Source organism: Quercus lobata, chromosome 4 (assembly GCF_001633185.2).
Source record: "Quercus lobata isolate SW786 chromosome 4, ValleyOak3.0 Primary Assembly, whole genome shotgun sequence".
Classification (NCBI taxonomy): domain Eukaryota; kingdom Viridiplantae; phylum Streptophyta; class Magnoliopsida; order Fagales; family Fagaceae; genus Quercus; species Quercus lobata.
In genome coordinates, this window is record NC_044907.1 from 51,260,768 (window position 1) to 51,276,191 (window position 15,424).

Sequence of the window (15,424 nt, forward strand, 5' to 3'; positions counted from 1 at the left end):
GGGCTATGGTGGGTTTTCTTTTTATGTCTGAGATAAAATGAGAGAGGAGTAAGAGAAGCAACAAAAGAGAGAGAGTCAAGAATGGTTAATGTTCTTGACGTCGTCTAGGGGCCAAGTTGTGCATAGGGACTAATTGGTTGGTTTTGAAAAGTTTTAGACTTGCTTGGTATTTGTCCAAACCTCAGGGATAGTTAATGAAATTAGCCAATTATCAAAAAGCTAAAATTGTAGATAAGTGGACTTGCTTTCAAACCCAAGCAATATAGATCTGTCTTGTTCATTCTTGCAATCACTTGAAATTGTTTTTAACTCTAATGAATGACACTACTAATAGATAAATTGTTGCTACTTCAAAATGTATCTTCCTTTTAATCTTACAACCCTTGTTATTTTGGCATTGTTAAACTATTTACCCAAAAAAAAAAAAAAAAAAAAAAAGGCAAACAGCTATAGTATACACAACCAAACTAATCTATTTACATATATATAAAACCAAAGCCTTTGACTTTTGGTTAACCTCTCCACAATTTTCCACATCAGCATTTTTTATTTATAATTTTATAATTTGATTTAATTCAATTTAATTATTTCAATTTTATAGCACCAAATTGCATAAAATTTATTCTTTAAAAAAAAAAAAAATCAATTTAGTTGTTTGGTGCCATACAACTACTATACTTAAAGGGCACCTAAATTATCACCTAATCAGGGAATTTTTAGATAATCTTAACAAACTATATGATAACTCCATTAATATAAATCTATACCCAAAAACGGAATATATCTCCATTAATTTGATAATTTCTACATTAATGACATTTAAAAATAAATAAAAATTCTATCATATTTCCTTATATTTATCAATCACATTTTCTTTCTATTCTTTCTTTCAATTTTTTTTTTTTTTTATATTAACGTTGATTAGAAATTATAATTTCAATAGGATTTAAACTCGATAATTATATCAAATAAGACTTAACAAATATATATCATTTTTAACTTTAATAGGATTTAAATTTTATATCAAATAGACTCTACCAATATATTCATCCTTTAAAAAAAATTAAATATATATCAAATAGACTCTATCATAGTTTCATTGTTCATCTATTAATCATGAATAATAATATTGCTATTTGCAACCATCATGATATGGTATCAATAATGTGATCATTCTGAATGTTTTCCTTTAGAGTTTAGATAGAATATATTTTATGATTAAAAAAATTATACAATTAAAAGACTTTTGAAAGAACATTTAAAAAAAAAAAAATTATATGATGGGTCATAAATGACTTCTATTAAACTCCATCCTTTATGGCATCATTAAAAAGAAAACCCAAATAGATAAGTATTAGGATATTATTTGGAACTATCATAATGAACTAACGTATTACACATGGTACAAATCTAACTATAACATCCTATGCTATAAAATAAAAATTGGGCCTATGGTTATCTTCTCTTTGTAAAAAATGGTTAAATTCTCATTAATTGTGATAGTTCACTGTTAGGTAAAATAGAAACTCTATTAACTAAGTTTTAAAAAAATTAAAATTCTATTTCAAAAAATTTCCAAAACATTAGATTTTATTTAATTATTTTAATAATTTTATATTGTAAAAGAATAAAATTTATACATTAAATACAATCACTGCTTCAGTTACCTTCTAAATGATGGAGGATATGAGAATTCAATTTGTAGATCTACTATCAAGATAACATAGATTAGATTGGTGGTGGAAAGTAAATTTAATTATAGTTGAGTATTGTGTGAAGTCATCACCATAGAATATCCCACGACGGAATGTGTTATGTGTAACCAATGATATGAAAGAAAATGAATTTTTCTAAAGCATTATATTGAACAAAAAAATTATGTATTTTCATTCATTTCAAGTTATAAATTTTTTAAAGTCAAGTCACAGATCTTTAAGCAAAATAAACACTTTTAACTTTTATTTAACTATCCCATGCATCGCACGGGTTAGTGACTAGTAGTACGTATATTTGAAAGATAAATTAAATGCATGTAAAGTGTAAAAAAAAAAAATACTTTTCTGTTGGTCGGTGGTGTTAGTGTATTCTTCTATGTATATCTAATTCTTGTTAATCCCTTTGTTTTGTAGGGAGAGAGAGAGAGAGAGAGAGAGAGAGAGAGAGAGAGAGATCATCTTCGTTTGGGAAAAAGTCAGTATATATTCGATAAGAAATTAATCTTGAAAAGTGATATTGATGTGGATTAGAATTTCAATTGTGTTCAAAGTAATTAATGGTAGGTTACTATTTGTAATCAATCTTGATTAGTGTTATTGTGAGCTTTGTTTGTTGGCACTTATCACATACTTCATAATTAGCAACTCACTTTGAAAATTTTAGTAGATTTTAAATCACGTTAATAAATTGACTTTTTGTTTATAAAATTTTTTTTTTTTTTTTTAAAATAGCATGTAACTCGTATTATGTATTGCTACAATTCTACATACACTATATATGCTTAAAGTTATACCATGTAACTTGAAACCAACTCTATATATATATATATATATATATAAATATATAGTTGGGTTCAAGTTATACTTGGTGTAACTTTAAGCAATATTACACCACTTAATATTGTTTAATTTGATGCAAATTTTGACAAATCCATATTCTCCATTCTTGTAAAATTTCAAGGTGTTCAAAGATTGATATTCATGTCATCAATTAATTGTTTAAATTTAAGTTTCTATAGTTTAAAATAATGCATAAAAGTTGAATTTATGGATCGAATGGTCAATACTATCCAATGAACATGAAAATTGGCAAGATTGTTAAGAACATATAGAAAATGTAATCCAACAATGATATTTTCAAAATATGAATTCTTTAATAAGTTATTGGGTGGTGTAGGATTACTTAAAGTTACATTAAGTTGATTGTACAAAGTTTTGCTACAAAATTTGTTGTAGCCTTAGGCAACAACCTTAATATTTTTTTATTTGATTTGAATTTTGACAAATCCATCATTAGATTAAATATTTTTCTTATATCCCCCATACCTGTAAAATTTATAGAAAATTAAAAATCAATAGCTATGTCATCAATAAATTGTTTAAATTGCAAGTTTTTGTAGTTTAAAATTATACATAAAATATAAGTTTATAGATCATATAGTAAATAACATCTAATTGACACAATAATTTACATGTGTATTAAGAGTGTAAAGAACATGTAATTCAACGGTTAGATTTTCAAAATATGTAATAATATTTATTTTATTGAGTAAGGTTATAGCCTTATGCTATAACCAATTTTGTAGCTAAACTTTGTCTTGTATATATATATATATATATATATATAGTGTGTGTGTGTGAGCGTGTGTGTGTATGTTATTCTTTGGATTTAACATTCTTTTTATATATATATAGATTAGCCTCTCAAAAAAAATTTCTAATTGCACTACTAGTTGAGCCAAGACCGATATCAATTAGAATACAATTTCAATTAGATGGCAAAATCAAAAAAAATTTTGCTCATCAAAATGTGACTTTTATTTATTTTGATATGTACAATTTTGATCACATTCATATATTTTTTTCCCAATCATGCTTCTTCACATTCTCATCCTTTTGTATTTGATATTAGTAAAATCCATCCTCTTGTACAATCCAAATGCAATGGTCTCCACCACAAGCCCATTTCCACTTATAGGTTGCAGCATATACATCAAAAGCGGCATGGAAGCTCCTTTAAAAAAAATAGCGATAGAAAAGTGTCGTTCCTTAAAAGTTAGGATGAAAAGAGAATTCCCACTCTCCTTTAGGTTGAAGGGTTTTCAAACCTAAATCACTGTTAGGTTCTAAGGAATTAAGAACTAATGTATTAGAACTCTATTTTGTAATATTGGCAAACCATGATCAAAATGTTTAAATCATGTTTAGACTTGCTCAAATTATATGCTTTTATGTAAAGTTGGAATTGAGTTGCTGTAGGATTTACTGTGTAAATCTGCTTGGTTCAATCGATCTAGAATTAGACTTGATCAGTCGAAAGTCGTGCAGATTGTTTTTCTGCAGAATTTCCAACTCAACCCAAGCCCGTTTGACATGTAGGGTTTTATGTTTTGCCCTAGGTATAAAAGGGAAAACCCTAGCCACGTTTTAGGTTGCTCCTTATGTTGTGTGTGTGAATCTTTTGTGATATCTAGAGGTGTTTGCCTTCACACATACTTAGGGTTTCCAAGATTCAAGATTATGTCAAGAACTTGATAATCAATTCAGTTGCTGTTTCAAGAGCTTCAAGATACACAAGCGGGAGTGCTTGTACTTGCTGGGAATCCAAGAAAGAAGTAGTCCGCAAACTCAGAGCTGTCACGTGGTCGTGATAGTAAGTTTCCTACTCGAGGTAGCAATAGGATGTTAGTGGTCTAAGTCACTATTGTGTAAACTTCAATTCTTTCATAGTGAATTCAGTTTTACCTTGAGGATAGTTAGGTTAAATCCTCCCCAGGTTTTTACCGGTTTGGTTTTCCTAGGTTATCATATTGCTGTGTTCTTTATTTTTCGCACTTTACAAAAATATGATATTTGTGTTAACCTAGATTTGATAATGTGACTAAGTAATCACTTGGCTAATTAACTAGGTTAATTTGGTGGTGTTTTAAGGGGTCTAAAAACAAACAATCATTATCTGCAGATTAACAATGGCAGTCAAGGAGTTCATTGTTGAGGTTGTTGACAATTCGTACATACTGTGTTCTAAATGGGTTGGGTACCCATGTAAAAGAGCTACTTAGGCCAAATAATAAGAGAAGGACAAACACAACGTAATGAACATGGGACATCATCCTTTGTTTCATTTTTCTGGTGCATACAAAAGCTATTTGGTTAAACTTGAAATGCATTTCCCTTATGCTTTTATAGCAAGAGGTTGCCAAGTTATACCTGCAAAAAGCATGTCCAAATTCTATGCGATTGCTACAAACATTTAATGCATCTTAATTTTTCATTGGGAACGTTACACTGACTTATCCTGAGGTCTACTCAAATTATATTTATTTCTCCTTTATTTCAAATTGTACACAAACCTTCATAACTTTTCAAAATAAACTACACTCATATCCCTCGTGATTTAACAAAGTTAAATCCACTAATCGAAATTAAAGAAGTAAAATAATAATAATAATAATAATAATTATTATTATTATTATTATTATTATTATAATTTATGTAATTTGGCTTTTACCCTTCCGATTTCAAATGATATTCTGATTTTCTTTTCTTAAATTCATGGAAAAGCAAAAGGTAAAAGATTTTTAATATAAATTTAATAACAAAAGTATGAAAAATGTCAAGAAATTAGTGTTGCAAAATTCAAAACAGGCCATCAAAGAAATATAATATTTATAAAAAACTATAGGGAATAATGTTGATGTTTTTAATCACTCACTTTGGTGCCAAACTGACAGCAGTAGAATTGTTTTCCCACTGCCTTGTGCCTTCTGGTCTACTATTACTCCAAGCAATATTTTTATAATTTTTGAATGCTCGAAAATGTGTGAAAACACGAGCTATTTAGACCCCCAAATTAAAGTTACGGCTCGATTGATTTTACTCTAACTTAATACTAAGTGCGGAATAGAGTAAATGTGAGTGGATAAGCAAACAAGCTACTCTAACCCATAAACATTATAACACAACAGTAAAATCAAAGGTAAAAGAGTAGGGAAGAAGAATGCAAATACAAGATAACACGCCAATGTGATATCGAAGAGGAAACCGAAGAACTCAGCGAAAAACCTCTCCGCCGCCCTCCGAGCGGTAATCGATCCACTAGACAATCAATTGAGATACATGGGTTAGCAAGAGACCCTCCAAGCCTAATCTACCCGATGTACCTAAGCCTTCCAAGCTCCTACTCCAATAAGGCTTCTCAGAACCGTGTCTAGTCTATCTCTTTGAATCCCGCAACAAGCTCCATGTTGCATCTTTCATCCTTGACTTCTTCCGATGCTTCCCAGTAGCACCAAAACCTCACTGAACACTCTACAAGGGTGTGGTAAGTGTTTGGGCTATCAACCTCTCAATGGTATGGAAATGGAGAGGTAGGAGTTGAGGAAAATCCACAAACAATTGTGTAGAGGATTGTGGGTATAGCAATCTCTAACTCTCAAGGTTTGTGGCTAGGGTTTTCTCTTTGAAGCACTCCTCAACTTTTGTAGGTAATGTGGGTATATATAGTGTGGGTACAGAAAGTGTGTATCAGATAGCACAGTCTAGCAAAACAGAATGTTTCGCTAGTGTCTCGCAGGAAGGCCTTACTCACGAGCTACTCGCGAAACACAGCTGTCTCCATCTGTCCTGACTCTTCGCATTCCAGTCATGTGCAGGGCACATGCATCATTTCGCAGGATGCTTAGTCGCGAGCTACCCATGAAAACTCTTCTGTCTTCAATTGCTTGAGTCTTCGCACACTCTCTCTCTATCACACAACCCTTACAATTAAATCCCACAATAAATACAGGGTACAAAAAATTGAATAAAATTACAATAAAATTTGTCACGGAATTAAAGCCAACAAAAGACATAGTTGTGAATTACAACTTTACACTTTTATATTTTAGTTTTTACTTTATTTTCCACTCATGGTCAACAATAAGCAATAATATGGTGAGAAAGTGCTCTCACCTTTGTACTGCTAATTGACAATGATGAAACAATACAATTCTCCTAGCTTCCTCTAAAAAATAGGGATAATAATAGGGTGGGGCATTTCAGATCATAGATGCTCCATTGTAGTCTTGTCTCTCTTCTGTTAAAATTCAAGTTGCGTTGATTATATTTTACTAATCTTAATGCAATGGTTTTGACAAAATGAGAGGCAATTGTTTGGAGATGGTAGTAGAATATGTATACAAAAATAAATAAATTATATTTAGGATATGTATAGATTTTTTTTTTTTTGGCTATCATGTATAAAAAATATTTAATTTAAAAATATATTAAATAAATTATGTGTATATACATTCAGGGCAGGGGCAAGGTCGAGGCAAGCGAGGAAAACTCATCCTTGCCCCCATCACTTCTTCAAGGTGGGGAAAATCTACATAGTATAGAGTGGGATAGGAGAGACAAGTAGGGTAAGGAGTTTTTGTTGGGGTGGTGACATGGCTGATTCTAAAAAATATATAATAAAATAAAAAATAAACAAGGGGCATGGGACAAAGGTATGATTGAGTGAAGATAAATGCAAATATTAACACAACAAATTTTTTCACAATATAATTATAAAGACCAATCATTGTCAAAGTTGTGTTGAATTGGTAAATGAAATAAATGTGATGAGTAAAGACATAAACTAATAGATAAAAGCATTTAAGCAATAATAATTAAAGTTCACTTATAACAACAATGATTAATAGTCTTCGGTGTATTTCAGTAGCAATACAACAGATAGTCAGAAACAGGATGTGTTGAGGATCTTGGGTGTTAGGGAGGTTGACTGGTTTGAATCATATTTGGGGCTACCTTCTCTAATTGGGCGAGCCAAATACCATACTTTTTCCTTTTTAAAGGATAGAGTGTGGAAAAAGTTACAAGGTTGGAAAGGTATGCTTCTATCTAGAGCTGGTAAAGAAATTCTCATAAAGGCGGTGGCTCAGTCTATTCCCACTTATATGATGAGTGTATTTCAAATTCCAATGAAATTATGTGATGAACTAGATGCTTTATGCGCAAAGTTTTGGTGGGGACAAGTTGGGAATGAAAAAAAAATTCATTGGAGAAGTTGGGATAAGTTGTCAATCTCAAAGAAAGATGGCGGAATGGACTTTCGTGTCTTAGAGAATTTAATCTAGCCATGCTAGCCAAGCAAGGATGGAGAATGATCCAAGAAACTGACTCATTGCTCCATTAGTGTTTTAAAGCGAGATACTTCCCACGGACTTCTTTTCTTGAGGCAGTTGAATCACCAAATAGTTCCTATGTATGGAAAAGCATGCTGGCAGCCCTACCAATCCTCAAGCCTGGTCATTGTTGGAGAGTGGGGAATGGTTATTCAATCAGGGTTCGCGGTGACAAGTGGATTCCTAATTTTCCATCACATAGAATACTCCATCCGCCCAATGATGATGTTGAAGGTTGGGTTGTGGCTGACCTCATTGATCATAAATTACATGAATGGAGGATTGATGTAGTGACGACATTATTTCATAAGGAGGAGGCTGATGCAATATGTAAAATTCCCCTTAGTCGAAGGAGTGTGGCTGATTCCATTACATGGCTGCATAATAAGAATGGCAAGTTCACTATTAAATCAGCATATAGGGTTGCACCACAGGTTTTAAAGGTTGGGAGAGGGGCTAAAAGTTCAAATGGGGGGTATGGGAAGCATGTTTGGGTTGCCTTGTGGAAGCTTAAAAATTCCAAACAAGATCAAAATGTTTGGCTGGAGAGCGTGTCATGATATTCTGCCGCCAAGATTAAACCTGACCAAGCAGAGGATTATATCAGATAATAGGTGCCAGATTTGTTGTAGATGTTCAGAATCAACAATTCATGCACTTTGGGAGTGTGCCGTTGCAAAGGATGTATGGGCTAGCAGTGTTAAAATTCTACAGAAGGGATACACGGGTCAGACTGATTTGCTGCACTTATTGGAGTACCTTCTAGACCGATTGTCTTTGGAGGAAGTTGAAGTCTTTTTGATTCAAGCTTGGTTCATATGGAATAGGCGCAACAGCGTTATTCATGGTGGCAAATTCATTGATCCAGGGACTATTAATCAGAGGGCAGCAGAGTATTTAGAAGAGTACAAACATGCTCAACAGCAACTTTAAGCAGAACCGCTTATGCAGAACAGCAAGACAGTTTGGGAACCACCTCTAGAATCGGCTTTTAAGCTGAACTTTGACGCAGCAATTTTTTCTGAGTTAAACAAAACCAGTGTTGGGGTGATAATCCATAATTACAAGGGCGAAGTCATGGCAGCCATGTCTGCAAGAGGGCCAACAATACATAGTAGTGAGGAAGGTAAGCTGTTAGCATGTCGAAAGGCTGTTGAATTTGCTATTGACGCAGGTTTTTCCAAGTTGGTTCTTGAGGGAGACAATGTTAATGTAATGCAAGCTATTTCATCGCAAGAAGCCAACATATCTCTGCTAGGGAATGTCGTGGAAGATATTAAACTTCTTATTAGGGGTCTGCAGTGGGTATCTATTTCTCACACAAGGTGTAGTGGTAATAAGGTGGCTCATGTGTTAGCACAACATGCCAAAACTAGTATTGAGGATTTGTATTGGATAGAGGATTCCCCTGCTTGACTCATTGAACAATTGTATCACAATGCTTGCCTTTTATAAATGAATGAATGTCGTTTCCCTTTCAAAAAAAAAAAAAAATTGATTAATATGTTTATTGTATTTAGAAACAATAGATAATTTCTAAATTTTAATCTTAGCAACGATAATTAATATGTTTATTGTATTAAAAAACAATATATCAAATGAACTTCTAATTTATCTTTTGTTTTCTTTCCAGCACTATAGACAAATTTGTAATAAGAAAACCAAATAAACTGCAAAATCTATCTCTTACTCAAGATTCATCTTCTTTGTCCTTGCTGGCCCCCTAGAAAAAATTCCTAGAGTTGCTGCTAAGTTTTTGCCATTCAAAAAAATCTTTTTTTGATGAACCATTCCAAAATATCATTCACCTTTACCCTTCGTTGGCCTTGATAAACATACAATAAGAAAGTACATTGTTGCAAATTGATGAATTATGTTAAAGCTTCTCGTAGTTTTGTGGATAGCTTTGGATTAGACTCAAATTTGTTAAGCGGGGAAAACTAGTGCTCCACCTTAAGGTTTATATAATATTCTTCAGAGTTGTTTTCTGGTGGGTAATCTTATATTTTCTTTCCTGGGTTATTTTGAATGTTGCAATATTGATTTCTTGATGTTTTTCTGTTATTGAATTTTGATTAAAAAATAATTCTATTATCCTTTTCTGAACCATTAATTATAGATGCAAAAATGGTAAACTCATTTCGAAACAGTGATAAAATAGAAAATATGTAAGTTTTCTAAATTAAAATTTCAATTATGTTAGTGGATTTCATAATTTTAAACTACTAAAGTGATGATGGTATTTTATTTAGAAAAGTGAGTGAACTATTGCGTACCTATGATGAAATGGTCACTTCACAAGTATAAGTGTTTATGGGGTATGAAGAGCAAGAACCAGAGTTCAAATCTCCAAGTTTGAAACAAGGGGAGTGATTGTTTCAAAATAAAAAATAAAAAAGTGGGAGGAGGCTAACGTAATTTTAGTAAACCTCATAATTTGTCACTGCAATTTCGCCAATTTTCATTTTCTACACTCATTAATAAAAGTATTAATAAATATGTGTAGTAAATGCCCAACATTAGGTATACTTTCATATTAAATATCTTGTCTAATTGTATTTGAAAATATTTTTTCTATATGGGTCCCGCTAATGAGTGCCCATAGGATATCTCTTAATAGACCATTTTAATAAAGTTTTAATATTATTTTTATGAAAAATAAAAAATAAAAAAAACTGTTAAAAAATAAATTACTTTATTTTTCAAGTAAAAAGTTTCTAAAAGTACTTCTTAAAAAAATATTTTTAGGGCATCCATTAACTCTTCTCTTTCTAAATTTAGACATTGAATTTCTTGCAATAAATATGTTCATATAATACTTACATTTATGAAATTGTCTCACAGTAATAACTAGATATAGTTAATGTTATAGCATTAACTACACTTGCTCATAAAATGCCTTGATACTCATTAAGTATACCTCTAGTTAATGTTACAATATTAACTATTCTTGCTTATAAAATGCCTTGATATTCATTAAGTAGGGTGAGGTTTGGGTCCAGTGTCCAATTGCACCAGACCTATTGGGATTATAACACGTGTCCACTTTTGAACATATGCCATCATCTTAATAGGTCCAGTGCTACATGCACTGGACCTAAGCCTCACCCCCATTAAGTATACTTGACAATAAAACTATTATAGTTTAGTTATAGGGTTATGTTAACGAGTGCATTAAGGCCCCAAGTTAAAGATTAATAAATACTCAAATTATAAATTGTAAACTTGTAACGGTCATTATTAATTTTTTTTTAAAAAAAAATACACGTGTTAATGATTTAATTGCTTACATGGACAAATTCATTTTAGTTGTCTCATATGTGTACTCTTTTGTGTATATATATATATATATATATATGAAAACATATATAAAAAATTACTTAGTAAAGAATTAAATGTCTTAACCATTACCTTTAGGGCTTTTTTTTACTAAAATTCATAGTTATCAAATGTCTTACACTAAACATAATTTTTTTTAAATTATTTGCATTATTTTATTTTTCTTACATTGATAAATGCACCTAGTAAATTCTATAGCTTTAAATATACTTCCTTATGATCACTTAATACTCATTAAATATGTTAAGACATTTGTGAATCATGTTAGGAACATATGTCAATATAAAATTGGCTAATCCTTTGACAAAACGCACTTTACTTGTAATTGGGTAAATCCAGGATGTGTTTAATGCTTTAAGGAACAAGGTTTCAAGTTCAAGTGTTAAAACCATGCAATTCTATCCAAGAATCAAGTGAAGAAGTGCTGGATTTTAAAACTCAATAGCTAGTATCTATTGAGGTTGAAAAGGCTGCTTAAGCCCGATGCTTGACAATTTCTCGAAAGATAGGGTATCTATTGAGACTTAAGAAAATCAGATTTTTAGTTCTGATTTTCATGCAATCCGTGTATAGATGTTTGGGCTTTCTTTTCTCACAATCCTAAACATAATTAAGGATTTTGTAAGGTTAAATTTTATCAACCATCTTGTTGGCTTTATTCTGCGCCAAATTTGCTTATATTTTAGCAATTAGTAACCCTGTATTTAGTTGGGAATCATGTAAGTGTAGTGTGTGAGAGAGTGTGAAGAAATGCTCAAGATTGTGCAAAGAAGCAGGGACTCGCGGCTGGATCTCGCGGGTGGCTCGCGGCTTGCAAGCCGCCAGAAGTTGCACACGTGCCAAGCATGCCGAAGTTGAAGCGTCATGCCAGCTAGAGCACTATAGGATAAAAAGTACAGACTGGCCATTCAGTTACCTCGTAGCTTGAACTCGCGGCTCAGTTAAGTCGTGAGGCCAAGCCGCCAGCCAGCTCTGTTTTTAAAAAACTGACTCTTCGCATTCCTCTCTCACCCTTGTATATATACCCCTTATACCCATGAAATGTAGAGAGCTTCCAGAGAGAATTTTGAGAGAGAAATCCTAGAGAAAAACAAGATTGACTCATCCACAATCTTCACATAGCGACTCTTCAAATTCCTCTACTCTTACCCTCTCCATTGTTACATCCTTGAGAGGTACATTACCAAAACCTTTTCTCACCATACCCATATCTGTGAAAAGGCTATTTGGTGCTTTGCGAAGCAATTAAGAAGGGACCAATTTCATATTCGTTAATGCTATGGTTTATAGCGGAATCTGGTAAACTAAAAAAGAAATAGGTTCGGCGTAATCTCGTTGAAGTAGGAGCTTAGAGGGCTTAGGTATACTGGGTAGATTAGGCTTTGAGGGTCTTTTGCTGTTCATGTATCCCAAGTACATTTTTTAGTGGATTATTTATCGCTTGGAGGGCGGCAGAGAGGTTTTACACCAAGGGCTTCAGTTTCCTCTTCGATAACACATCATTGTGTTGTCCTTGTATTTGCATCTCTCTTCCCTTAATCTTTGCCATTTAATTTCTACTGTAGACGTGATTTTATTTGGTTTAGATTGTTTATCAATTCTGTATTAAGCTTATGTTCATATTTCGCACATTAATTGTTTGATATTAAGTTTGAATTGGTAATTTATAAATTGGGGGTCTAAACATTCAAGATGTTTTATACACTAATTGAACTTTCATTTGGTATCAGAGCGGGTGCACTTGTTGTGGTTTAATTACCTAAGTGCAATCCCATACCCCTTAGCCATGGATGAAGCCATGGAAAAGGCTATGCTGAATTTTGGTTTAAATGTTTGTGATAATGACTCTATGAGTTTGTTTGAAGGGTGCCCTAACAAAGAACTCCGAGAGTTATTAAAAACAAAGAAACATGCTAGAATGTTTGTCCACATGTTGAAATTTTTTGAAAATGAGAATCACATCTTACACAATAGTCTATGTGAATCTAATTCACTGGTTAAGAAGTATAAAAGAAGAAATAGAATATTGTGTGATAAGGTTCATAATCTAAAAAGGAAAATTCAATCTAGCAAGAGCATGGAAAATGAAGATAAGTTTCTGTTTGAAGGTCAAGAGTGCTTGTCCCATGCTTGCCTATTTGTGCACGCCTCATTGAAGGTATTTAATTCATGTTTATGGTATCTTGATAGCGGCTGTTCTCGTCATATGACAGGTGATAAATCACTGTTTAAGTCACTCAAAGAAAAAATTGGTGACTATGTAACATTTGGCGATGGGAGTCATGCTCAAGTTCTTGGCAAAGGGACTATTGAGATACCTAGATTACCTCTATTGAAGGATGTCTTATACATCAAAGGGTTGAAGGCAAATCTTTTAAGCATCACTCAAATATGTGATGAGGATTTCTTTGTTCAATTCTCAAAGAAGGGGTTCATAATCATTGATGAAGAAGGGATTCAAGTCTTGGAAGGAAAGAGGACTACCGACAATTGCTATAGAGTGGTTCCTACGGCACCAATTTCCTACAGAATTGCTCATGTTGACATGTTGGAACTTTGGCATCAAAGATTCGGACATGCAAACTTCAAACAAGTGGCTAAAGTCTCCAAATTTGAAGCTGTTGAGGGACTTCCAAAATTTGGAAAGGTGGAGAAGACTTTTTGTGGTGCATGCCAAATGGGGAAGCAAACAAAGGCAAGTCACCAAAAGGTGAATGTGATCGCCTTTTCACGATGCTTAGAGCTTCTTCATGTTGATCTAATGGGGCCCACAAGAACTGAAAGTCTGGGAGGAAAAAGGTACATTATAGTCATTGTTGATGATTTCTCAAGGTACACCTGGATTGAATTTTATAGAGAAAAATCGGAAGTGTGTGAGAAATTGAAAATTCTTTGCAAGAGACTACAAAACAAGAAAGGGGTTCCTATTGTCAAGATAAAGAGTGATCATGGCAAGGACTTTGAGAATACAAGATTTGAGTTGTTTTGTGAGAAGAATAGAATCAAAAATGAATTTTCAGCTTCCAAAATTCCTCAACAAAATGGGGTGGTTGAGAGGAAGAATCGGGTGATTCAAGTAGTTGCATGTATCATTTGCTGGTCCAACACTCAACCGATACAAAAACACAAAGTAGTTGCATTAAGGATATAAAATCCAACAAAGGCACAAGAGTGATGTACTAAAGAAAATGCATAACATTAACCAAAAGTACTAAGCTACAAAGCAAAGGTACATAATAAAACATAGTTTAAATACACAACATAAACCCTAATATGTGATAATGTAAAGCAAAATATTAAGCGTCGGCCTTTTCTTTCTCTTGCTCTGCAACTTCAATACTCTTCAATACTCCCTCTTTGATCAAGCTCTTTCTCCCCCTATCATTACACTCCCCCTATCATGAATCATCTCCCCCTTTTTGTCATGGAATACCTGATCCTCATTTTCTTCTAACTTTCTTTGGATTTGGTTCAATTGAGTTTGGAGAGAAGTGAACTTCGTATCACAACAAATGTGGTGAGAATGCATGAGAGATGCAAGTCCGGACATCTTGGTGCTTATGTCTTGGACGGATGCCATAATGTTGTCTAACTTCTCATCATAGTAGTGTGATCTAGAGCGTGAACCACCATGAGGAGCTGGACGCTCTGGTTTGACTCCCTTTCGACTGTGACCTATGCTAGCGTTGAGAGTACAAATTTTGATTGGACTTGGCTTAGGGTAGGGATACTCATCTTCCAATGGATGAATGCCTTTGAGCTTCAAAATCTTTGAAATGAGGCAGTAGAAAGGAATGCAGTTCCTTGAGGTAGTTCTCTTAGCATTTTTGCTCAAAATATGGAAGATATGAGCATAAATATCGATCTCTTCATCAGTAATCAGGTTATGAAGGAACAACGCTCTATCGAGATTCATGTATCCAATGCTTAATAGAGGATAGAGATTGTGGAACATGATTGTTGTAAGCACCCTCAATTCTAGAGATAGTGAGGAAACACTAGTTGATTTCCCATTGGGAGAGAATTCAAAGTTATCTCCAAGAGTGTCTTGAAGTAAATCCTCCTCTGGATTCAAGTCATCATACACTGATGGCTTTGGAAACATTGGCTGGTTGATGCCCAGAATGTTAGAAAGATAGTAAGGTGTCACTATGAAGTTCTATCCTCTACTAACATTTTAGCTCATCTTCTTCAGAAATG

At 33.1% G+C, this 15,424-nt stretch overlaps 2 protein-coding genes across 2 annotated transcripts; both read left to right on the forward strand.

Moving 5' to 3' along the window:
• Positions 1-7,977: 7,977 nt before the first annotated feature.
• LOC115985418 lies at positions 7,978-8,818 on the forward strand. The gene is made up of 2 exons (XM_031108358.1): positions 7,978-8,360; positions 8,518-8,818. The coding sequence occupies exons 1-2, from the start codon at positions 7,978-7,980 to the stop codon at positions 8,816-8,818; spliced, it is 684 nt and encodes a 227-aa protein (XP_030964218.1).
• A 12-nt stretch (positions 8,819-8,830) lies between these two features.
• Positions 8,831-9,301, forward strand: LOC115985419. Its single transcript, XM_031108359.1, has one exon. It carries the CDS (start codon positions 8,831-8,833, stop codon positions 9,299-9,301), a length of 471 nt encoding a protein of 156 aa, XP_030964219.1.
• Positions 9,302-15,424: the final 6,123 nt, after the last annotated feature.

Excerpts from the sequence above, each read along its gene's own strand:
- LOC115985418 (XM_031108358.1), top strand. The coding sequence starts at position 7,978 with ATGCTGGCAGCCCTACCAATCCTCAAGCCTGGTCATTGTTGGAGAGTG. Across the intron at positions 8,361-8,517 it reads GCTAAAAGTTCAAATGGGGG|ATGTTCAGAATCAACAATTC; the intron begins GTATGGGAAGCA and ends GATTTGTTGTAG.
- LOC115985419 (XM_031108359.1), top strand. The coding sequence starts at position 8,831 with ATGCAGAACAGCAAGACAGTTTGGGAACCACCTCTAGAATCGGCTTTT.